Source organism: Agelaius tricolor, unplaced genomic scaffold (genome assembly GCF_023055355.1).
Source record: "Agelaius tricolor isolate 1412-34295 unplaced genomic scaffold, bAgeTri1.0.p SCAF_3, whole genome shotgun sequence".
Classification (NCBI taxonomy): domain Eukaryota; kingdom Metazoa; phylum Chordata; class Aves; order Passeriformes; family Icteridae; genus Agelaius; species Agelaius tricolor.
Window position 1 is genome coordinate 1,193,565 of NW_027269263.1, and position 26,142 is coordinate 1,219,706.

A 26,142-nucleotide genomic window follows, 5' to 3' on the forward strand; every position below is an offset into this window, starting at 1 on the left:
GGGCAGATGTTGAACCATCAAAAAGCCACATTCTTTCTCAGAGAGCCTTGAGGTAACAGCAAAGCAAACATAATAATTTAATAATACAATAAGAGGACCCCTTATGTTGGAGGTAGGTGGTGAATGGCAATTTCTGCTAGGCCTGGTACATCTCCATAATCATGAAAAGAAACTGTTGGAAACTCTACCATCACAAGTCAGACTGTTATAAAAATGGGTAAGACATACATTTTGACACACATGACAACTCTGACAACTTCAGGAGAGGTCAGGGGAATCACAAAAGCAGCTAGCCTCCTTTGAAAGTGAACCAATGCTTGCCAATTTTTATACAAGTTTCCCATATCCAGTGCTGAAAAGGAAGAGCAAAACTTAGCTTTTCTGTTGATTTTAAACCAAAAGAGTTTATCACCAATGGAATCATGGATAAATTTCACGATGACAGAAAATGACTATAATGGCAAAAATTACTGTAATGGTCTTACCAGTAAAGCTGATGGGCTACTTGGATGCTCTGAAGAGAACGATTCAGCAGGAGTTTCACCAGAGGGCTTTCAAGACTCCACTCAAACTTGAGCACCTTAACAGAAAAAATTATAGTAAAAATCAATTTTGTGCTGGCTTTGGTGTCTTTTCTTTGTAACAGAAAGCACCCAGTGCTTAGTTTGAACAAAGCAATCAATGGAGAGTTTGCTCTGGCAACACAATGAGCAGAGAAACTTCAGTTCCCAAGGATCTACCACTAGCTGTAAGACAGACAGACACCACCCTGGTTCTGTGTTAATATCCATATAAATATGCAGCTCGTCTCCCCCCACTTAAAACTATCACTGCTATATTTAATTTTTTATCTGATTATCTGGTTTGGAAAATAAACTTATTTTAGAACAGAAGCTGAGGAAGGTGAAAGGTCACAGCAGTTTGTGAATGCTGTAAAGCTGTGAAGGTTCTGCTGCCTCACAGTAGTGGATTACATGATTAAATTCATAAATGCATGGAGAGATATCTATCTAGATAAGCAGATATCAAAAACACAGAAAAAACCTCTGAGAAACTCTGCAGTGTGGATAGTGGGTCATCCATATGCACAGTGTCACCAAGTGAGGGGATAAAGCTCCCGAAAGTTCCTGCTCAGCCCCAGCACAGAACCTATTCAATCACCAAGTGCTTTGGAAGCAGTGATGCCATAACTTGTAAAACATTAACTTCCAGCGAAATGCAGTGTACATCTCTAAAGAGACAACTGCACGCCAAATGTCCACTTCACTCTGTGTTGACAGTGGTTTGCTCAGTATATGTGGTATTAAAAACCCAGTGATTAAAAACTCAGATATTAAAAATTTCATAGCAACAGCATTTCCTTCCTTGACTGAAATGAAGCCCTTTCACTTGAGCAGAATTTCTCTTGTTCAGATGCACTTTTTTGCTTTTCTTTGTTACTTGAAAAATACATTCATTTGCTATCTATAAAAGCCCAATCAGAATGCCAAAACAATTCCTTGCTCCTAAGCTGGAAACTCTCCCTCAGCCCTGTTTTTAACCACTCATTGCATCAGTGGCATTGACAAGACTTATTTGTTCCTCTTACAATGTCTTAACCAACCTGAAAGCATCAAAAATATTTAATGAAGTTATTGATCTGGACTGAAGGCTTCCTTGGCTATCAATTTCCTCCTTACCTGAACCAGCTGTGGGAGGTATTCTAACAATTCATCATTTGACACATTTTCTATTTGTTGGACTGCTGCCCTGCGAATATCTTGATCTGCGAAACTGGAGAAAAAACAAATAGGCATCATTAAGAGCTACCAGACCACTGCAACTCTCCTGAGCTCTCACTGATATAAAATGTTAGAAAAACTGATTTTCACTCAAAATGGAACAGGAAAAAAAATCCTTAAATTTGCTTTATTGTACGAAGAAGCACACCACAGATGACTTAATTGGATTGACTGTTACAATGTCACACAGGGGAAAAAAAACAAACCAAAAAGCTGATCTTCAAATAACTATTTGAATTTGAAATAGCACGTATTGTAATTTCCCAGAAAATAAAGCAAATTACAGATCTCTTGCTGCTCTTTCTTACCTGAAATAGGAAATTTCTGAGCCATGTGAACTTTCAACAGTCACTTGAAGACTTCATATGTTCTGAGCAACAATACAAAAGCCTTAAATTTCCATTACAAAAAGGATTCATTTCAGGTAATTTATTCCCAAATCTGTTTTCTGTCATAACACAATCAAAAATACTTTTTAAACAAAAGCAATTTTAAAATTGAAAACAGGGGCTGGGTATTTTTAGGATTTTATTATGTGAAATTTGGTAAAAAAATTAACACCTTCCTGAGAAAGGCTCCAAGTCTATGAAGCAGACATTTCTGATGAGAAAATGTTTGAGAATTCAGCATAAGCCACATTCTCAACTAACTCTGGCTGAAACCAGGGTGGCTGTAGCCTGGTATAGATTTTGTGACGGAGCTCTCATCATAAAAATGATAAAAGAGGAAAACACAGTGTGGCAGCAGTGATAATGCAGAAAAAGAAGGCTGGGTAATATAGATGGGTAAAACATTTTCCTTTGAAAGAGAGTGAAATTTTGGTGTAACCTGATTGATCGAAACTGACTCTTAACAGAACATTTTCTCTCTTCTAAGAGGAAAGGATAGAAAGTATACAGTATCTCTTTTAATATTTGAAAGCCAAAAGATAATCTTTAAAGGACTTATTTTGAAAATATAAAATTAATTTCTATCTTTTCACATTTTCTAATTGTGACATTAATCATTAAAGTTTGTGCTCAATGATCTGAAGAAGTCTTTTCCAACCTCAATGATTCTATGATTTTGTACATAGGGAATTTTACATCCACAGGAGTTGCCTAGATTGGTTCAAATTTGGCTGATTTGCTGTCGCTCTGCTTTAACAAGGAAAGGAACAGATGTGCTCTTCCATGTGTGTCTGCTACCTGGTGCCACCCTTTTTTGTGTTCCAGTACCTGCCTGATGGCCATTGCCACCCAAAGAATATTTCCCGTCTTCTGAAGCAAACTGGAAATGTTCCTGGAGACCTTTCAGTTACCAGGGGTTCAAGAAGGGTCAACTCTGCCTGAGGGGCAGAAATGTCTTCAAACAGCACCACAGTGACCTGGACATTGCTCAGAAGAGCTGGTGGGCTTTGATCCAGTTCCCTGAGGGTGAGCACCTGCCCCACAAAAAGCAGAGAATCTCTACCCTATGAACTGATATGGCCATTAGGAGAGATCTCCAATTTGGCAGTCTAGGCACACCAAAAAAAGAAAAAATGAAGACTAAAGGACAAGGGTTATCCTCTCAATTCACCCTGAGGAAAGTACTTTGAAATCAGATCCTTCATGCATGGCAGGAGATGTCACAGGCCAACAGTGTCACTGCTTCAAGAGCTCAGCACAAAACCACACTGCTCTCTGCCCACCATCCCACCCAGCACCTTTTGCCAATAATATAGAAATAAAATCTGAAGTGAAACAGAGGAAGGCAGTATCACATTTGCAGCAATGACTGCTTGCTGCTATCAAGATAAAAAGAGAAGAAATTGTAAAGCTTGGTGCTCAGCAGTATTATGGCACCTGCTGCTTGAATCTTGAACTTCTAAGTTTAATAAAACCAGCTGAAGCAGAGCAGTATGTACACTTTGATCAGAGAATTAACTAGAGGCCATCTAATAAAAATGGGGATATTTTGATTAGAAAAAAAACCCCAACAGGTGGAAAATTGGACTAAAAAAAAATAGTTTTCAACCATTTACACTTTTCTACCATTTATACAACCATTTCAACTCGTAACACTTTCCAGTATCCTTTAGCAATGTGACTCAGGTCTGGTTTTACTATTTTGTTTGTCTGTTATGGCACATATTTAATGATGTTTCTAAAATGGTTTATAATTCTTTGTATAATGCCAAGAGGGCCTCGATGGGGAGAGGAGGAACACATCATAAATAAATTATCATCCTAGGTCCAAATTAGATCTTTGCAAGGCTTATTTTTATAACTTATTTATTCTAGACAACCTATTAGGAATGAGAAGTTGTTACTTTAATATTCACATAGCTATTTAGAACAAAACATATTTTAAGGAGGCCTATATATTAAACAAAATAATCCCTTCCGTATCATCCTATTTTCTAATTATGCAATTGCTCCAAAGGCTTGTGTGCCAAGCATGTGCAGATAAGATGGAAATGAGTCTTTCCCTTCCCCTTCTTGCCTAGTTCAACAGGCTACTGAACAGTGAAATACACTCTAAACAGGCACAAGGCCAGGCAGAAAAATGTTTTTACTTAGTTACAGCTTGTCCTTACCAGCAGCCAAGATCTCAACTCATGCAATGCTATGAGGACAGAAACTCCTATTTTTTTTTCCAGCTAGACAAAGAACAAGAAAATTATTTTAATCCCAAACTTTCCAGAAAATTCAGCAGCTAACATTTGATTTATTTAGAATTTATTTGTTGTAAGTTAAAACCAGGGCTATGTCTAAGTCACCAGAAGCAGTGCCAGGAGATGTGATTAGGGCATGACAGGCACTGTGGTGAAATACCTGCAGGGTGGTTTGCTTCAGGAAACATGGCTCTTGTCATTCTTCTTCAATGAGATTTTGGTAATTTTGGTGACTAAATTGTTTCCTTCAGCTTGTAAATCTTGAGGTCAGCCTGAGGCTTAGCTCAATCTTTTGAACAGAATGGACAATTAACCTATTTTTTCAACTACCTGACAATTTGTTAATCCCTAGATGCAATATCCATTGCTTTTTCTGAATTTCAGTGTTGTTCAGGGCCACAGGTACAAGTGCAATATTGAATTTGTATTTAAGTATTGTACACAGGCACAATATTTAATTCTATTTGTTTTCCCCCTTACATTTGTATTTGAGCAAACATTTAACAGCCTCAGAAACATTGGAGTTACAGGAAACTAATGAACTCCACTAGAATTACATGGTGCTATGCTATTCACACTTGCATACACCAGTTTTTTTGCTAGAAGCCAATAAAAGGGGATGGTTTAGAAGCAAATCTGAGTAAAAAAAAATCCTTTCACATGCCTGGAAACCGTGCCATCTTGTAGTCTGGTACTTCATTAGGGCTGGAAGGGTTTTTTTCCAGTGAATAATCTTGAAAATGTTTGAGTTGCATCAAATCTGATTTTAGTAATCCATAAATTAGTCTTGATTAGAGGACAAAATTAATTGGTTTTTGACTCTAACTCCATGCAAGAGAAATCACTTCAGGCCTAAGAAAAAGAGCTTTATATTTTGGATATTAGAGGAGAGCTGATTTCCAGGGCTTTCTGCAATGAACATGCAATTATTTATTTACACATGCTGAAAATTTTGAAAGCAGAGAAGTGAAACAACTCTACCACAACAAATTCAATATTCCAGTCTTTAAGGGGACATTCCTCAGAAATAGGAGCTCATCTTTAGCACAGTCTGTCTACATCAGATCAATTTTTGGAGTGATTTGAAGTGACAGAATTCCTGACATGTGGCCTCTGACTGTGGCTTCAGACAGACGGGACCTTCAAGGACTCTGCTTCCTAACTGCTTTATGGTTGTCACCAAACTATCTGGGAATTTAGCTAAAAAAAACCACAGCTTAAAATGAAATCTTTTAAAAATGCTTGTAAGATTCTTTTATTGCGTAGTTTCAAAATGGTAACTGTCATCCAGGTTTAAGTTTCCACTCACTTATAGTTGTTTGGTTTTTTTTTCCCTTCAAGAAGCAACTTACTGGTTAATAAATACTTCATTGAATAGAACCACAGTGTTGTGGTTCTGGTCTCTTGTGACTAGAACCCAAGTGTTCCCCATTTATTTGCCTGGCTGCATTGTAATATCTTGCAGCTTTCTTCTCTTGGCCAATTTAACTGTTCTCTCTTAAAGCAATGAGTACTCCACAACAGAAATCATGGCTTCTTACATACTTGTTCCAGGTTTACACACATCAGAAACATCACAAGCTCTACCAAAAAATAAACAATATACAAATTATTGTTGTTGAGTTTAGTCTTTAGCTACAGGTCACACTGTGCAGGACTTCAAATGTCCCCTACCCAACCTGTCTCACAATTTTTATTTTCTATAAGTTATGAAACTGTTTTTCTCTCATTAAACACTCATCTGCTTAAACTCAACACCCTTTTTGCAGTTTTGTTCTCTGCATGATGCCAATGATTGACAGCCACTTGTTTTTTAACTTCTAAGTACATTATTAGATCTCCCTTGAGACTTTAAGATGTTTTTGTGACAGTTGAATTTTGAGCTGGGTGAGCATAGGTTACAATTTGTTTTAGAAATAAGAAAAACTTTCAGTCTTTGATTCTTTTCATACAGATAGCCAGTCAGGGGCTATTTGTCTAGCTGTACCTTTCAGCTAAACCAGATTCAAAGAGAAAACTAAGTACTGCTGAGGAGTCCTGTGGATCTGTGAAATTCTCTTGAGATTTTAGCATTTGCCAGTGGTGAGCTGATTGTAAATGAGAAATAGATGTGCATTTCATTTTTAACAGTTTTACTATTCTAATTTTATTGTGCTGCCTCAAATAGCTCTGTGCTGGAATACATTTGTCAGGTAAGTGAAACTGCTCAGTTCTCTACATTTTCTGGCACATGATGATCTCTGAAGAGAACAATGTAGCCTTTCACAGGCCTTCTTTTAAGGTAGAGCCTTATATCATGCTGCTTATCTCTGCATTTTCCTTTACATTTTAAGTTCTGCTGCATTTTCAAAAAAGAAAAACTTCAGTCCATGAAACAAGGGCAGAAACAAGGGAAGCTGAACTAGCAAACCTGTTGGAATGAGGATTCCAACAGAAAACAAAACACCCTTGGAGTAGTAGAGGATATCATGCCAATAATAGACAGGGAAGTTTTGTGAGGCAGTTAAGGTATTTTGAAAACAATTAGAAATGAAGAGGGAAGAAATTACTAGAATACTGATTAAGGTGTGTAGTTTTAGCTTATAGATAAGGTAAGCAGGACTTTCTGTTTGTGACTTTTTCATTCTTTTGAGGACTTCTAAAGAAAACACTGTGTGAATGTATGAAGGTTAGAAAAAGTAAGGACTAAAGGAAAGTACAGAAGGATAACAAAAACCATCAATAAAAAGGACACTGCATTTTGTTTTCTTTTTTTTTTACGAGAAAATTCACTCTTCATTGTGAGAGGTCACATGAACTATTCCCAACCCCACTCATTGCAAAGGTCATGGTCATATTCACTCATTTTGCTTTGGCTGATTGATTGGCAGATAGATCTGTGAATTTACTCACAGAAAATATACTTTCAGTGATGCTCAGAGAGATTTTCTACAAGAAATTCTGAGTGAAACAACTAAGAATAAGTTTAAGATGTCATGGAGACCATATGGTGAACCATATCCTAGGACAAGAGTAGGAAGAAATTAAGAAAAAGAAGTTTCCATTTGAAACCTGTATGATCTAGAAGGCTCTTCCCACCCTAGAGACAAACTTCTCTGTTGCATTAAAACCGAAGATTAAACCATGGAAAGCATGATTATTTAGATTAAGCTTCCTGACTAGAGTGCACATTTATGCACAAAAACCATGCAATATTCTACATAGTTGTCTATTTGTCCTACTACAGCATTCTGCTGCAATACCCTTAATATTTATTGCCAAGAAAGCTCAAAATGGTTAAAAGCAGTTAAAAAAAATAAAGAATTCATCATGTGCGACTGCTTAAAAAGAAGCACGCATCACCATCTAAGTTATCACTAAATTTCATGTATATTAAGAATAAGCAGTTTTAAAGCTTTATCAGTAACATGTTCTGTACATCAAAGTATCAAATTAACTGTGGAGTATTGCTTTGTTCTTATCTTATTTCTTTGCCTAAGCCTGTGTTTGCTCTCCATGTTGATGCATAACTACAGCCAAGGAACAAGATGCAAACAGGCAAGGTATGCTTTACTGCTATCTGATTTATAAATACTCTGCTGTATTTCTAAATACTCCATTGTGAGCTCCAAGGGAACATTTTCAATTTTCCTTTTATTGAAACAATAACAATCTGATTCAAAAATTCTAAATCTGTTTGGCTTTCAAAGGTGCAAGAACAAAATTTGTTCTTCAAGATACCACATTTAATTTTAATTATTGGTTAGATATCTGAACCTCTGAAATGCCATAGCACTCTGTTACATAAATCAAGAATAATACTGTGACAGTCACAGGCTGAGGGATACTATAACCAAAACTGTGTCTGACACTGATTTGCCACATGGTTTTAAAGGAATGTGCTTTCCTGTGGAGTTGCCCTGACAGAATTAGAATTCAACAAGAAGTTTCCAGGAAAATTTTTAAGCCTAACAGGGAGGTTGCATCTTCACCTCCACAAGCTACTTCAAAAAGTTCTCTCTGTAAAATAATTACAGCCATGCACTATGCTGGAAAAAAGACTTACATTCCATGGCTCTTTCCAGATTCTAGCTCAATTTCCTCATTCCCAGCCATGACACCTCACAGGGCTGCAAATGTACTCTAAATAGGCCAGAAAAAAAACAAACCCACCAAACCAAAAAAAAACAAACCCACCAAACCAAAAAAAAACCCACCAAAAAAAAAAAAAAAAAAAAAAAATTACCCAAACCAACAAAAACAACTCCCCAAAAAAGCTGAAAAAGACATTTGCTGGTTTGATTAATGAATGTGCTTGAACTTTCCAGTAATTTGAATAGCAAGATAACCTGCCTAAAAATTCCCAACTGTGGCTGCTCTGAACATACCCAAAACATTGGTCTGCCAACCCTGCCCTTGGTTTCTTTCAGTCATCAAGGAAGTTCTCTGAGTAAAGGAGTGCACTGGTCTTATTTCCCTGGACACAGCTGTAGAAAGATCTAACTCACTAAAGCTTGGCTTTTTACCCAATTCAATAAGTGAAATCAACAGCAAAATGCACAGAGCACCAAGAAGCTGCTCTGAGTAGGAAGGACCCTCTCTATAACTTCTGCCTTAGGGATAATTTTTTATTTCAGGCAATAGCTTATAACCATCCTTCCCTGAAATTAGAGGTAAGAGTGTAAAATCTTTTTTTCTCCACTTCCCCCTCCCATCCTCTCCATTGCATCTTTATTGATTAAAGGAACATTAATGGTTTTTTAAATTCCTTTTTCTAAGCATTGGCTTCTAGGGCTGCAAGAAACAATGCACTTGCTCTGAGTACCGGATTCAAGGTTGCAGCTGAATTTATCTGTGAAATGTACCGTGATTGTGTTTTCCATTTATGAAAGTTCTTCCTTTCCACAGCATAAATGAGCATGTTATCATTTGCCTGCCTTGAGGGCTGCCTGCAAAAGTGGAAGAGCATAAGCAAGAGAGACAAACTCAAAGAACAAGAAACAAGAACAAGAAAATTAAAGGGTATGTTTAACTGTGAGGTGAAGAAAACAACTTAGAAATTGCAGAAAGTTGCAATGAGCTTTCCAGCTCAGATTCCTGATGAGGAGGCTTGGTCTGATGGACTCCGATACCCCTCCCTTAGCTCTGTGATGCTGCCTTCTATGCCAGGAAGCACCTCCAATGTTTTCATTTCTCTGTCCTCCTCAATGGGTGTTTGAGTTTAATCAGCTGCTTTTTTTGCTCTGAGAAGAAGGATAACCTAGAGTTCCCAAGCCAAGGCTTGCAGAAGTGACAGTGATTTTGAGAACCCTTTCTAAAGAGTGAGCACATGCCTGCAGCACAAATTCAAGTTCTCCTAAAGACACTGCAAACTGAAGTTCCACCACAGAAAGCATCCAGAATCTGGAGTGACTGGAAACTCTTGGTCTCTTTTATGGTATTGATAAATTGTGGTGCACAGAAATAACACAGCACAGAGCTGAGCTGCAGATCTGGCTTTAGGATTGTAAGCTGGATATTTATGCAGAATCAATTTTATTTTGGAAAAAGTCATGGAAGAAAAATGCAAGAGGGCTCTTGCAATAACAGCAACAACAAAATCTGTCTGAGGAAGTCTCTGAGCTACAGAATACTGAAAGCTGGGAGAGTAGCAGTGTCACTATGCTTGGCCCATTTTCACTGTGTTCCCTGGGTAGCTGCTGTCCACTGCAGAGAGGATCCACTACACTGACTTTTGGGCTGATTTAGTACAGTTGCTCCTGCCAGCAACACTTGTAGACAAAGATCAGCTCTAATTCACTTTCCTTACCCATGGTTTGATAGTGATGGTAACACAAGTCCTTAAAATAGACATGAATATATGGAGAGAATGTATTTTATATTCTGCTCATGTTTTATATGAACTTGGATCTTTCAGCCGTGTCTTCGCAATCACAAGAAATCAGAGAGCTGTTTCCTGGATGATAGAAGTGAGGAACTGAGTTGATGAGTTGTCAATGCCAAACATAAAACGGGATAGAGTTGAATGAATGTTCAAAACCAGCTCAGTTAAAAAGCCTGTGATCCAAAGTCAGTGAGGGTAAGGGGGAAGGAAGGTTGGGCCCTAGCCAGTGTTAATGTACTTTTCTCAAATTGATAGAAAACTGAGAAATAGAGAACCAAGAGAAAAAACCTCAGAAATGCATTTATATGGAAAGTACTCCTCTCCTTCAACCCACTCTCTCAATTTGCATGTATCCAAGTGTCTCAGTAGTTCAATCAGTGACCTAGACAGTATTGAAACGAGGAAACGTAATCTCTGTGTTTCTGAACGTTAGCTTCCCAGCTGTTCATGCACCAACAAGATATTGTGGATATAAGGACAGATTTTTTTCCTAAGAGGATTTGTTCTGTGATGCAAAAGTTCTTTCTGCAGTATTACCATGAAGCAAAAAAACTGGATTGATATTATCTTCTGTGAGAAACTAAAGGGACAAGGCATCTCAGATCCTGATCAGGAGAGAAGTACTTGTTCTTTGGCACAGCTGCAGGTGCCAGCCACTCCCCATGGTGGCACAAGAGGGACAAAGTGGTGACATTTTCCCATCTTTTCCATGCCAGCAATCTTTGTGTAGCCAGAATGAACAATGGGTACACTGCAGCTGATGCACACTGAGAAGCTGGGGGACAGACTAATATTAAATACTCTCTGAAGCACCTGAAAGGGCTGATATTCTGCACCACACCCTCGTGCAGAGCTGCATCTTCAAAGAGCAATCAAGATCTACTCTGAAGTCTGGAACACAACACACTGCTCATAAACTCCTTTCTACATGGATCTTTTAGGAAGTAGAATTGGATCCAAAGAATTTAATGATGATAAATAACAATATTATGCTCCAGAATCTAATCTTTCAGGATCTTTGCTTCCACCATTCCCACTACACATAAAAAAAGACATATATGCAAACATGTGAAAGTGCTAATGGTTCAGATAGAAACCTGGGATACAAGTATTAGGAAATTGCATCCAGAAAAAATAATCAGTTTTAGATTATTAAATGTCTATTTTTAATAATCTGACAGTAAATTTACCAAGTCACAGTATATTTCCCAAGTAAAGATTTGGAGGAGGTTTATTTTTTTCCCAAAGGTAGAGCATGAAACTGAGATTGCAAAACTGATGCAGCTTGTGCTTACTCAAGACAAGCAACAGCTTGATAAAACAAATTTGCTCAAGCATTTCATCTGCATGTGTAATGCTTTTACAGGTCACTTAATGCAGAATACCTCCCAAGTTTTTGGAAGGAATGTAGCTGCTGACACAGATCCTGTCCCCTGACATCTCTGTTCCATCACTTGGGTAGGGCTATCTCCAGCATCAAGCAAGTGTCCTGACAAACAATCAGCCCCCAGTGGGGGTGGAACACAAGGCACCACAACAGGATTTATTCAACTGACTTCAAAGTTCTATCCAATCTGCTTCAGAAAGATAGGCTACACGTGGGACTGTATGTATTTACATAGATTATTGTATAATCCAGAGATATATTTCAGTCCTCCTTATCTCCCAATATTCACCTGGTGCCTGTTGAGTAGTTTGAAGTTATGGAGTGCTGAGTAAGTGCTAAGTGTTTGACTGATCACCTGTTACCAGAAACTGCCTGAATCTGTTCTAGAGAATGAAATACTCTTCTCATTATCCTGAGAAACAGAAAACCTTCTCAGCCAAGCAGACATGGCTGGCACACTCAAGGTCATCACAAGAGCTGCAACTCCATTTTCACTGTGGCCCAGAGAGAAAGGAAAGCACATCCAGTGCACCAAACTGGACAGGGTGCTGAGCAAAATGAAACACTGAATGAACCAGCACATGATCCTCCTATTTATCATTACTTTCCTGTGGGAATTGGAAAAACAGAAACTTCCACAGACACTGAAGGATTTGATCTGCAGCCTTGGAAGGAAGGAGCTTGGACTGATGTAAAAATACAACACACAGACATTAAGCAGAAAAATCATCAACTTTTATGTTTCTATAGTTGTAAGAAAGAATATGCCTTAAGAAAGTTAGAAACTGTATTGATAAGATGCTGAAGGGTTTATTATGTAGGGGTGTAACTATGCAGAGTAAGTTAAGAGTTTACAAGTTGTAAGAGAAGGATCTGTGTGCATGTGAGACAGAAGCCTATTGGACAAAAGTATCCACAGTACAGCAAAATTAATAAAGGTGATAGGTTAGAAAAGCAAATAAATTCTGTGACAATTGTCTATTAGATTAGAAAGTTCTATATTGCCTTGTAACAAAGAACTTGTGACTACTTTGAGCTGTAACCAACTGCTCGCTCCTCTAAAATCTCTCAGCCTCTGAGAGTGATGTTTATCTGAGCAATGAATCGTTCTTAGCCCAAAGATGGTCCTATCCCTTCATTAAAAGCAGTGACAATGATAACCTTCTCAGCCAATCAGACATGTGTGGCACCCTCAAAGTCATGGCAAGAGCTGCAACTCCATTTTCACTTTGGCCCAGAGAGAAAAGAAAGCACAGCCAGTGCACCAAACCTGGACAGTGTGCTGAGCAAACAGCAGCACTGAATGATCCAGCACACGATCCTATTCATCCTAAATTTCCTACCTGGGTGATTTTCCCTTACCTGAAAGTTAGCAGCCCAAGTGCCTGCAGAGGGTGGGAAAACCTCCAAGCCCTCAGCAGGGCATACATTTCTGACACAGTGGTTCTGTCCCAGCTGGGTGCACTGCCCAGCACCAGAGGAAGGGAGCAGTTCTGGTTATTGCAGGAGTAGCGATAAAACCACAAGATTCTTCTCTGCTGCTCTGAGAGTCTGGAAAAGAAGATTAAAATTTCAGTTTGAAATTAAAACCATCTGAAGCTTTGTGTAGCAACAAACTTTATTGTACAGAGGGCCCAAGTCACACAGTACACTGCTTTTCAGCAAAGTAGATGTTTTCCTTTGGGTAGGATATCATTTTCTGCAGACCAGCTTTTATAAGAAAAGTGATACTTATATTCTGGGTCTGTCAGCCTTAGGTCATATAAAAATGAAGTGTCAAAAGACACACACAGATATATATATATATATATGATTATTTCACATTCCAAGCACTTTCAATTTTCTTCTCTGCTGTCTCTATTGTTGGTGTTGTTTGTTTGTTTTTACTGGTTGGGTTTTTTGGTTTTTTTCTTGACAAAGAAGGTACAGTTGTCACTGGGTAAATTATTGTTACACCTATCTGCTACAAATCATCTCTAACTTTCAGAAACAGACACACAACACTGCAAGTCATAGCTTTCATTCCTACCCTTGCTTTGCCTCTTTAATGCAGGGGTATCTATTTTTAACATATTTGCTTTTAAAATAATGCTTAGGCACATCTATGCATGTACACAAAAACATGAGCACAGGTACACGCATGCAGAGTGTGATTATCCCTAGTGCTGATACAAGTTTAGAAAAGGAAAGAAAAGCTCCCAACAACTTCTACATTTGTTTGAAAAGACTAGCTTCCCATGTTTTACTGTACTCACAAAAAAATAAGAAGAAAAAAGATGCAATATGCTAGACTCCTCACAGAGATATTACATATCTAAATGTCATATTGATAAAATGGTCAGTCATCACACCATATTTCACCACAGCACAATAATTTCTGCCTTATATCATCTGATTTGTCAACAATTCAGACGTCTTTGCCTCATGCATATTAAATCTCAGGTTCTGACACATCAGAAAACAGGAAAATAAATTTCCCTGGAGAAACAAGCTCAGACAACAGCCTTAATTTGATATCAGAGCCTTCAAAAGCAAACTCTTTTTGAGAGTTTGAGAGAAAGAGCAAACTTATCTCCAGTTCATACAAATAATTACTCAAATCAAGAAGAACATTGGTTTTCTCGGTCATATTTGACCAGGTTGGTGATGCAGCTAGTTAATAGCATAAAACAATTGTGACTTTAAAAAAACCTGAACATTTCAGAATGAGGTGTGGGGGATCTAGGAGGAGGCAATAAGTAAATAGTTTGCTTCCAGACAAGCATTTAATTATCCAGATATGTAAACAGGGTTCAAAATCCAAGTGTTTACATTTTTTCCAAGGTTGTCTTCCTTCTATTTGCAATGTTTTGGGACATTCTTAGCCAAAAAAAAATTCTAGCCCCACTCTAACTGTCAAGATTGTGTCATTCACAGCTCATAGAAATGAGTTCCTTTGGCTCTGTAGGCACTTGAGAACTTTTTTCCTTTGCAATTTTGAATTGCCAAGTGTTTAGGAACAGAGAGCAGCAGCACAAAGATGGGCATGTTTTTTCCTTAGTGAATGTTAATTTCTTCCCTTTAGGAGAAGAAGCTCATAAATGTATGCAGAAGATGAACTTAACTGTGATACCAATCCTGACTTTCAGTAAGCAGCTCAGGAAAAGTGTCATTTTGGTAATGACTTCAAGAAACAACTCCAGAATTCATAGCATGTCTTCTGTGACAATAGATAGATGCTTTTGTGATCATGTGAAAAAGTCACACAGAGAGAAAGAGATAAAAGCAGGCCTAAAACTTCACTGCCTGTCTGGTTATTTTGTGTATTTGGATGACATTGTGCAGGACAGTTCAGCTAAAGGACCTCGTTCAAATGATAATTTTAAGCAGAGATTTCAGCTTTCAAACAGCATCCTCCAAACTAGACAGTCTGTTGTTCAGATTAAAGCAGCTAAAGCTTCTACTGAGCTTGCAAAGGGTGATAAGAAATCAATCCTTGTATCATGTTTCCTAAATAACAGATTTCTCTCTCTGACTTTACTCAGAGGCAATGCCATTTTCTCTTTGCATGCTTTAAAGATCAGAGATGAAATGAAAGGGTGGGTGGGGCAGGAGTGTCTTAAGTTTTAAGTTTCTTAGTTGAAACAAAGTTTATATAAACATTTAATAAGACATTTAAGATGGTAAAAATATTTTACATACATATAGGATCTGTAGATTGTTAAGCAAATAAGGGCATTTCTTTGTCTCAGTAGGGTTAAGATGCTATTTAAACCTCTTTTTTTATAAAAGTTAAGTTTATAGTTTTTAGGTGGTGCATCTATTTGGGTGTATCTAAATTTCCCTCCATGTGAGATATATATTAAAATATATAGCCTTCTGCTTAACATGAATAAAACCAAAATACCTTATAGCCTAAATAATTCAGTTATTTTCTGTTCAGGATTTGATTAATCCCTTTAACTCAATGAAAAAAACAGCTTCTCTGAAGGCTTTGTTAGCTGGTGTTTTTACTTTTTTGGTGGGAGGGGGAAAGAGCATAAAATGAGTTTAAATGCTTCTGAACTGCTTTTTTTGTTCACTTTCAGTACTAAAGGAGAACATGACAAAAGGCAAAGACAGGAGAGAGCAGAGAAGATAGAAAACAAAAATTTCTGTCCCCCAGAACTGATTTTCACTTTAAAGTTTCTCCTCCATGGACAGTCTAGAAAAGATCTCTTCCACTATTCACCCAGCTGGAAGTAGATCTAATCCCACCTCATTACAGGATTTTGTGACCACTGGTAAGCAAACGAGATCCTTTCCAGGCAAGTGGCCAAAAGGAAAAGGGAAGCTGGAAGAGAGGGAAAAGTAAGGTAGAAGGAAAATGATGAATGAAGGAAATAAAGATGTCAGAAACCAGACTGGCATGATCCTGGCTTCAAACCAGTCTCCCATCCCTTCACCGGGACACACTGCAAGCAGGCTGCACCAGGTTCAAAGAGCAGCCTTAATCTCAGATGCAGAGTTTGCTGGGGCTTGTATTTCAAACACATTAATCCTAAAAGGAACCAGAAGCTCACATCTGAAATGTTTGCAGATCAGCCAAAGCAGCTGGCAGTAACCAATGACCTCTCCTCTTGGCTCTCTCTGGTCTGGCTTGGTGATGATGCCAAAGATCAGAGTGAGGGACTGTGAGAAGCACAAGAGCCATGTGGGCACATTCATTTCCTTCAGTGCCACTCAACAACACCTTCATTAATCAATATCCAAGAGAGTGGGTGAGATTTGAAGAGCTGGCCAAGGGACCACTGGCCTGAGCCACCTACCATAAAGACAAGAGCCTGAGCTGCTGGGAGGAGCACATATCTGGGACAGACACACATCCATATACCAGGAAGAGGCACAAGCACCAGCAACCAGCTCGGTTAGCTGTGGATCTTGAGGGTTTTTATGTGTTTTGTGTGTTTACTTTATGCTGAGGGTGTCAGCAGCTGGAGAGAGCAGGGAGATCTGGATCCAGCTACTGGACAGACTACGCACAGCTACTGGTGCAATCAATTTTTGGATACTATATATAAAAATATATTGTATTTGCATCTATTCCAGCAGCAGACTTGGATCATGACCCTGCAGAGAGGAGGAACAGAATCAGGCTGTCTGTGCTGTCAGTTTTGTGGCAGTGTTGGATTTATAACACTGCTGGATTCAACAAGCATGCAGTTGTCTGCTTTTTACCACTGTTTTTTCCTTTTCTACCATTGGTTTAAGAGTTTTCTGTCCATTCAGATATTCCCTCTGCTTGTAGTAGGATGAACAGAAGGATCCTGACAGACTGAGAAAGGTTTCTTGTATGCTCTGACACAGACACCTACTTATTTCAAAGTCATATTTGAGGCTTGTAAGCCTGAAGCATCATCACAGAGTGATACTGCCACTAAAAAAGCTGCCTAGATTCCTCTCTTTTTCTTGACATGCGGAAAAAAAAGAAAAGAAGAAATCTTCAAATATCATGGCAATAATGTGTTGGGATACAAACATGCTACAATTTTTTTAAGAGAAAGTATTTCATGAATGAGAAAGGTTAAAAGAATTCCTCTGATACAGATACAACAAAATTTACAGGCTGACAGATTCCTCTGGATTAAAAAAGTACCATTAAAAAATGGAATTGCTTCATTCAAACCCCAGATATGTTACCCTTCCCTAGATGATTCATTTACTAGACCAGCTTTGCCTGTAAGACAGGAGAACAAAAAAAAAAACAAACTATGGAAACGATGGGAAAACACAGGAAAACACACTGCCTTTCATCCAAGGACCTGAATTTAGCACAGCCTAAACTCCAAACGGGTGACTTTTCAGTGGTCTTTTCCCTTCATATTCCCACAGAACCCCAAAATTGTTGTATTAGGGATGTTATAGGATCAATCCTTTGCTGGTCCTTTCTGAAACCTATCCATGAACCTCTTATCCATGAATTTGTGTTCAGCCTTCACAAAAGTGGTGATGTTGTCATCTGCCTTCACAGCTTTGTGACAGACTTTAAAATCTCACCACTGACTGTGTAAAGAAACACTTTATTCCATTTGTTGTGAATTGATTTCCTACTCGTTTCATTGAATGTCCCTAAGTTCAAATATTGTAGGATTTGATGAGGCATTTACCTTGCCCATCACCATCATGATTTTACAAAAATTAATTGTACATACACAGACATCCTCTAGTCTTCTCTCCAAGCTATAGTCTCAGCCTTTTTAGCTTCTCTTGGTCAAAGAGAAACTTAAGCCCTTTCATGATATTTGCTGCCCCTCTCTGCACACTTTGCACATCTACTGTGTCCTTCCTGAGCCTTGAAGACAAGAACCATGCAGCATTCTCAATAAAATGGACATCAAGGTTTTAAGCAACAGAGAAAGGGCATGACCTATCTTCTTTGACAAATTACTTTGTACTTTGCTAATTTCTTAATGATCTTATTCCTTCTTACTGAAACCATATTTTTGCCATGGTAACAGAGGTCACAGGCAGTGGGTTTGAAGTTCCCTAAATCATTCTAAAGCATATTTTGTAGATGGAAATTTCAACATCACTCTTCATAATAAAATACTGACATCCCATTCATATTTTTAAACAGACTAACTAAACCTCAAATCACAGATCCTATGGTTAATAAAAATAATTTTACATTTCGTTTGTCTTTGTAAAAGTTGAGTTAAACATAAAAACAACTCTTTTTTAAAATAAATTAATTTTAGAAACCCTCAAACCACCAACATAGAAATCAGCACAGAAAAATCTTCTTAACAGATACATCATATCCCACTGAGAGTGCTGAATTAAGTTGTTTAGTTATTGCAAAACTAATGCACCTTTTGACCTTTGATGGAGGATTAATTTACACAATTAACTGCTATTAGTATAATGGCTCTCTGTGAGCACCTGTGTTCCAAATTCCACTCTGATTACGCCCAAAATTACTTTATGCAGTACATAATCCTAATTGGTAGTACAACACTCATGTAGCAGAGCATACTAATCTACCTCAGTTCAGAGTGTGTTTTGTACCACTGTGTCTTTATCCACCTTCTGTGGAACCTGAACTTTCCATACTTTTTTCCTTGCTTATAACCTGAAACAGATTTCTCAAAGGCCATTTATTTCAGAGCTCCATCTGAAGTTTGAGTGTTTAATAAATAAAGGAGGCTGATTTCCTTAGGACCTAAAGGTGTTCTTGATAATACTGGTACAGATGCACTGCATTACCCGAAAATCTTATGTTTTGAAAAATTAGTTTCTTGCCTCAAAGACATGAAAAGATCCAGTAATAGAAAGGGAAAAACAATCCTTTTCTAAACTGATAAAATGCACTGCCACCTCCAGGGCCTTGTTAGGCCTTGCTGTGATCTATTCTTTCATTTAGAGGTGTTACTCCTCAAATCAACCAACCTAGGCTGCTTCAGAGGAAAATTTTGTTTTTAACAAATTGGATACATTTAATTGTGATATATAGGGTGGGTACAGCACAGCAAGAACCAGCAGGGTGAGGTGGGGACAACTTACAGCAAGAGAGAATGTCTCTGTGAAAGTCTTGCAATGTGCTTCAGGCACTCTTGGGTTGGCTCTACAAGATCACCTCTTCTTTCTTCAGGTTCAGGTTTAATGAACTCCAAATCAGCTTCTGGGAAGTCAATCTTTATTTAAAAAAAAAAACAAAGAGGAAAAAAAAAGGAAGGCTTTTAGCAATGTGTAATCTCCAAATACAAGTGTCAATAAGTGTCAAGAAATGCTATCTTGGATTTGTACAGGGAGTACACGAAGTATGACAAAAAGAAGGGGGGATAATTATTCGAAGATGCTCACTGTATGTAATATGTTACTTACAAGTTTTGGTGATAAATTCCATCCACAAAAATCAGTGGAACCTAACTTTCCTGGGAAAATTTCAGGCATCATATTGCAATTTTATTAGAACTACGTAAGCTCAAAACTGAACTTTTTGCCTCCTTTTTTTTTTTTAAATGAGATGATTCCCGAATGGAAACCTTTCATTAATGTAGGTTTGTTTTGCTTTTTTGAAAAGTAAGGCTATTTCTGATGTGCAGCTTGTCACTGCAAGAGATGGAAATTGGATTCCTGATTTCTCTTCTGGATGTTCAATTTATAAATATATTGTACAGAATCTACCAATTTTCCATTCTTACACATGCCTGTCAGAAATGAAGGATAATGTTTGTTAAGGTACAGAGAAAGCAAACATTCAAACAAAACTACAACACGAGTTACTCGATAATCTGAGTAGACTTATCTGAAAATTCAGATTGTTCTTCAAAATTCAACTCAATTTGCATCCAGCTTTGGTCTATTAATGCACACCAAAACATTTTATCTCTATCTAATTTTTAATGTAAGTATTTGATATGCATCACTTTTCTAAAAGTTAACAAATTTGTTCCCTATAAAACACTCACTCAAAAAACTGGATGATCTTTAAGGTCTCTTCCAACCCAAGCCTAGATTTTCTATAAAAATTTTCAGCATGCTCACAAACTGTGATACTGCTATATGGCTGGAATAGCTGAAAATGAGGGGGGGCAGAATGAGAAATCCTGTTACATTTCTTTCAGTAGATATAAATTAATATATAAATTAATAGCCATTTACTGTCTCAACTTCCCTGAATTATTAATAGAGGGAGCTATTTTAAGGCATGGTCTTTGACTGAACTCCTCAGCCTGGAAAATCCCCATTTGCTCGTCTGTTAAAACAAGGTTATTTTTAGGCCAGGCTCATTTATCTGTAATATCTGCTTTTACATTTAATTTGCTAACAGACATTAGCATTTTTAAATACAGAAAACAATTGGCTTTGTCTTTGAAATACCCAGTTGCTAACTCAGCCTGGAAAGGTGACAAAACCACCATGCAGACCTCATGTAATTCTTTGAGTGGCTGCAATGGACATTGGATTTTGAGTTTGGGTGGTCTGGATGAGCTGTGGGAACACCCCTTTTCTTTGTGCTTTGCTAGAAAACAAGCCTTTTGCTTTGCTTTCTGGCTTCCTCACCTGCAGGGTGGCTGAGGTTGGTGTCTCAGTGCTGCAGATGCCCGGGGTGATCACTGCTGTGGGGAGTGTGCTGCACGGTGCCAGGCTGAGCAGCACGGTTCCACGGACCAGCCTCCTGCAGAAACAGAGAGAGAGGAACACTGCACTGGTAATCACTGAAATCATGGAACTGCAGAGCTCAAAGGACAAGCAAAAGGAGAGAAAACCCTTTATCTTTATGTGACTAGTACAAATCTGGCCTCAGCCAGCAGAGTATTGTATTTGCAGAGATGTCCCAATGAGGGCAGGAATGATGCATCTGACTCCATGTTCTCAGAAGGCTCTTTTATTACTTTATGATACTATATTAGTTTAAAGAATACTATACTATACTAAAGAATACAGAAAGGATACTTACAGAAGGCTAAAAAGATAATAATGAAAACTCCTGACTCTTTCCAGAGCCTCGACACAGCTTGGCCCTGATTGGCCAATGAGTGAAAACAACTCACACCAGAATCCAATGAAACAATCACCTGTGGCTAAACAATCTCCAAACACATTCCACATGTGAGCACAACACAGGAGAAGCCAATGAGATAAAAATTGTTTTCCTTTTCTCTGAGGCCTCTCAGCTTTCCAGGAGAAAAATCCTGGGCAAAGGAATTTTTTCAGAGAAAGTGAATGCCACAGCAGAGCTTGCATCCTGGTGGCCTCACTGCCACAGCAGCATCCCTGCACTTGCAAGGTTCATGAAAAAAAATCCCTCTGCCAAGACATTCTGAGTCAGCTCTGCACTTCCCCACTGGCTTCTTGTGTGACAGGGGCTGCCCTTTAAGCCAGGTGTAAAAATAAGGATAATACAATATTTCTGTCCCTAGATTTAATTTTGAGGGCAAATATGGTAGAGACTGTGAAACATTGATACGCTGTAAAAGGTGGAGGGCAGCATATTTATTCCACAAAAAGAAGCAACTCATGGCTATCTCTACTGCTTCCATAAGGGATCCTTGCTGATTTTATGTGTGGGTGGCAGGGAGGGGGAAGTATGATATGAGAGTCTCCAAAGAGTTGAAAGGAGTTTGAGTGGGATAGTTTGTACCACATGTGCCACATGGAGTTTTTGGACAGATGAAAGGTTATGGTCTGAAGTACCAGTCTTAGCACTACACCCACAAGAAAGTCTTATCAGTAAAACAGGCATGCATGTGGCCAGCAGATAAGAAACCCAGCCTGATTTGGCAGGGCAGCACAATCCAGTCTAGAGAACTTGAATAAAATCAGAAAGTTTGGGTGTAAATCTGAAGCATAACAAACCAACTCAAATTTATATTGCAGTACCTGAATAAAGGAAGATATCACTCACTGGGCTTATCCCTTAATTTGTCTATATCTTAATGAGTACTGAAGTTGGAAATCTGATTATGTTCAGCACCTCGTCTTTTACTGACAAATAATGTTTATTAAGATTTTTTTAAACACTGCTCAGTCAAAACAACTGAGAGAATCACTAGATACTGCAGCAGAAGGAGCCAGCCAGGTAAATGAGGTCTGAACTCCCACCTTTCACCTAGGAGGTTCAAGAGATACCAGATGGACCATTTGATCCCAGCATGAATTTGCAATATTGCTGTAAAGAAAGTATCTTTTGAATTGCAAATTGAAATAAATTGCTTCAAGCCATCTGAAGAAGATTGAAGAAACTCCCACAAAGTGACTGTTACAGTCAACATAAATGAGTATAAAACTCAGGACTAATTTTTCTTTTCCACTTCTTAAGCTGTTTGTGTAGTTAGCACAAACATTCTACTTTATTCTTTTGCGAGAACAGAGCTCAGGAGGATTAAAGACAGTTATTTTCTGAAGTTTTCTGCAGCTGTAGGTGGATTTGCAAGGGAATGGAGGGAGAAAAAGAGCTGTGATATGAACAAGATACTTGGAAGAAAGCAATTGTGTGATATGAAGTCTATCTCATTTAGGTAATTGATGTGAATGAGGAAGTGATCAATGGTGATTCAAAGAGGTTTTCCTGTGATGTGTACTCAGATGACCTTTAATAAATGAGTTGCATCTCTTCAACTAATCCTTTGTTGACAAAGATTTACATCATAATTCGAACTAATTGGCACTTTTGTTAGAAGGGAGAGGTGTAGCTGAGAATAAATGAACATGAAGACTAAATTACCCTTTTGAGCTCTCATTACTGCTAATCACTTTCATATTGTGCTCTAAAACTATGGGGGCCTTTAAAAAAGAATACATTCAGTGGATTTTTTTTCCTGGGAAACCTGTGTAGACAAATATAAGTAGTATAGACCTCAGAGGAGCTCTAGATGCGTTTGAGACCTTTCCTAAGCTCATTATTTCAACTCATTTACACCTAAAACAGATGTGGCTAAAGACTGTCCAGGAAGACTAAGAAGAATTGTTGAAGGCAGATGGGCTTCTCAGACATAAAGAAAATTTAATAGGAAAACAAAATTCATGCAAAAAAGCAAAGCAAAGCAAGGAATTAATTCACTTCTTCCCATGGGCAGGCAGGTGGCTCAGCCACCTCCAGAAGAGCAGAGCCCCAGCACAGGTAACAGTGTCTTGGGAAGACAAATGTCACCACTCCAAATGTCTCTACTCTTTCTCCTTTATCCCCCTCACTTTATGCTCTGAGAATGATGTCCCATGGTCTGGAATGTCCCTCTGGTCAGTTGGGATCACCTGTCCTGGCCATGTCCCCTTCCCAGCCAGCCCCAACTTCCTTGCCAGTGTGGCAACAAGAAAAGCAGAAAAGGCCTTGGCTCTGTGCAAGCCCTGCTCAGTAACAAAACCATCCCTACATTATCAACCCTGTGCTCAGCATAAATCCAAAACACAGCTCCATACCCAGCCACTGGGGAGAAAATTAATTCTACCCCAGCCCAAACCAGCAGCACACTCAGCCAACTTTGGGGCACTACCAGCACATTCAATGTTCCTCAGAAAAATCAGATTTTGGAAACAGAAATGGAACAACAACAGGGGCCAAGTGGACAAATGAAATGGGGAAAAGATGCATCACTATTTTTAGAAAAAGAAGCAAGTGAGAGGGCAGGATCCATTCTGAAAATGAAGGAATTATCATCTTGATAACCATATCCTTTAGTGAACAGTCAGATTCTTCTCTTTGCTACTTGGTTCTGCTGATGAGGTCAGGAAGGTCACTCCCTATTCCACTTACCATTGCAGTTTTTCCATCTCTGAGGTGAGGGTAATGACCTTTTAAAGACTCCTAGAATGATCACAGACACAGAAAATGGCTTTCATGTAACAACTTCACCATCAAGCAGATCAGAAAGTGATCATCCTGCTCTGTGCCTACTGCCATTTATTCATTTTGGAATTACACAGATTTCCTTCTCTTGTTTATAACTGGAGCTAAAATAACTTTCCCATCTTGCTACAGAAAATGACATTGCTATTTAAAGGCAGATCAAGTTATCCTAAGTTGATAAAGTCAGCCTTATACCCTGAAGTCCCACGGCAGACTTTCCCCACAAGAAGAAAGTTCTGCTGCTTGCTCTGTCTGATTCAGAAATACCAAAATAAATTGTGGTAGAATCAGTGAAGCCAGAGCAATGTGGGGAACTGTGGGGGACATTGCAACTCCCAACTGCCCCAAAATGATGGATTTCTGTTTTGTTCATCAGCTCTGAATCAGTAAACTGTTCAGCCCAAGAGAGTAACACAGTTTCTGATGTGAAGGAATGGAAGGCTGGCACACAGGCTTCCAAACCCTTTTTGAACTGCCTCTAGCATCTAATGAGACTTCTTGATAGAGATGCACCACCAAAGGCTCTACTGGCGCTGATTTAGGGCTTCTGTTTGAAGTCAAGTCTCTGACAAGGCTCAGAAAAGAAGATGTGATGGCTCACCTACTGGGCAAGTAGGCAGCTACACTCATGATCACTGTGTTCATTCAAAAATGTACATAATATTAGAGTAGGGCTACTGCTTAGGCTGAATAAAATGGGAAAATCAGGACAAAGTACTGTGTAAAAATAATGTAAAGTGTCCCCAAAGCTGACATTATAAGTCTCAGAAGTTGAGAGTTGAGGTTAAATTTAAAGGAAATGCAAAGCTGCTAAAATATATTAAAAAACCCTTTCCCATATCTCATGACTCAAGCAGTCTTAATTCTGCATTGGAATGATACTGTGAAATAACTCCTTTATTATAATTACAAATACTACAGAGTTCTAGAAAATTCAAACTAGAGACAATTTTCAACTACAAATTAATGCTAAATGTACTGCAGACATTTATAAGGACCACAACCTCCATCCCCACAGTTTCTAGTTTAAATAACTTCCCAAAATTTGTAGGATAAATTTCTAAGTTATAATTACATTGAGTACAAAATTATTCCAGACTTCAAAAAAATTTTTGCATTGCACACCACTGATTACTTTGTAATTTTTGTTCCAAAAATATACAATCACAAAATTACCTTAAATGCAATGATTTTAAAAGTAAACAAGTCAATTTAGGCAATGCTTGGAGAATACTTTCAGGAAGTCAGTTTGATAAGCAGGAGTCCCAAAACATTTGGCTAAGGCTACAGTGTGTATCCAGCAGCTAATCATGTCATAAATCTACACACTGCAAGAAAACTGTGACAAGAGTACAAGATAACGCTAGAATTCAGTAAATAATATAAATAAAGCAAATTTGCTAAACATCTGTTCACTGACAAGTCTTTAGCAACAACAAAAACCCTAAAGCTGGCCAAATTCTTGAGGATGTTTTTAGGTATTGTGTGGTTTCAAAATGGGCCAGGTGAGAAAAAGAGATTGCAATATAAAAAAATAAGTAATATGCTTTATTTAAAGAGCTAGATTTGATTCTTTATAAATAAATAAATAAATAAATTCACTTCTTATCCAATCTGATTCATATTTTTTAGAGGAAAATGGGAGTGGTAAACTCTCAGCAAATAACTACAAATAACTACTTGGACCTGGCAAGAGACTTCAACACGGTCGTGTTTATAGGCATGAGAAAATTCACACCTCTTGAAACAAATTAAAAGAATTTGTATACATATTAAGTTCATATTTTTTAATCTTCAGTTCAAATTAAAGTATTAAAATACAAAGATGGGACGTGACCATACAATAAAAATAGTTGCTTGAGAAAAGAAATTAGATATAAAATTTACAAAGAGGAGCAAATTCAGAGACTTTTTAATTAGCGTTCTTTTGCCCTAACAGATCAAGATTCTAAACAATACCTGGGAATAACACAAAACTGTTGGTTTTTTTTTTTCCTTCTCTCTTTAACATAATTCTAGTCAAATAACTTTGACTAGAATTTCTGTGGTTTTAATCAGACAATGATATAACAGGACAGAAATGAGGAACAGTATTTAAAAAAAACATGTTTGACATTTATTTTCTTTTTCCAATGTTTAAAAAAACAATCATTTTTTTTCTTTTTA

At 38.0% G+C, this 26,142-nt stretch overlaps 1 protein-coding gene across 1 annotated transcript in view; it reads right to left on the reverse strand.

Moving 5' to 3' along the window:
- Positions 1 to 26,142, reverse strand: part of PIK3C2G (phosphatidylinositol-4-phosphate 3-kinase catalytic subunit type 2 gamma) — a 194,332-nt gene that overhangs the window by 110,268 nt on the left and 57,922 nt on the right. The window contains exons 13-17 of the mRNA XM_071422100.1: positions 20,694 to 20,808; positions 19,191 to 19,321; positions 13,032 to 13,220; positions 1,680 to 1,773; positions 486 to 580 (exon numbers count right to left, since the gene is read on the reverse strand). Coding sequence (XP_071278201.1) covers positions 486 to 580; positions 1,680 to 1,773; positions 13,032 to 13,220; positions 19,191 to 19,321; positions 20,694 to 20,808 — 624 coding nt within the window. The remainder of the gene's footprint in view (positions 1 to 485; positions 581 to 1,679; positions 1,774 to 13,031; positions 13,221 to 19,190; positions 19,322 to 20,693; positions 20,809 to 26,142) is intronic.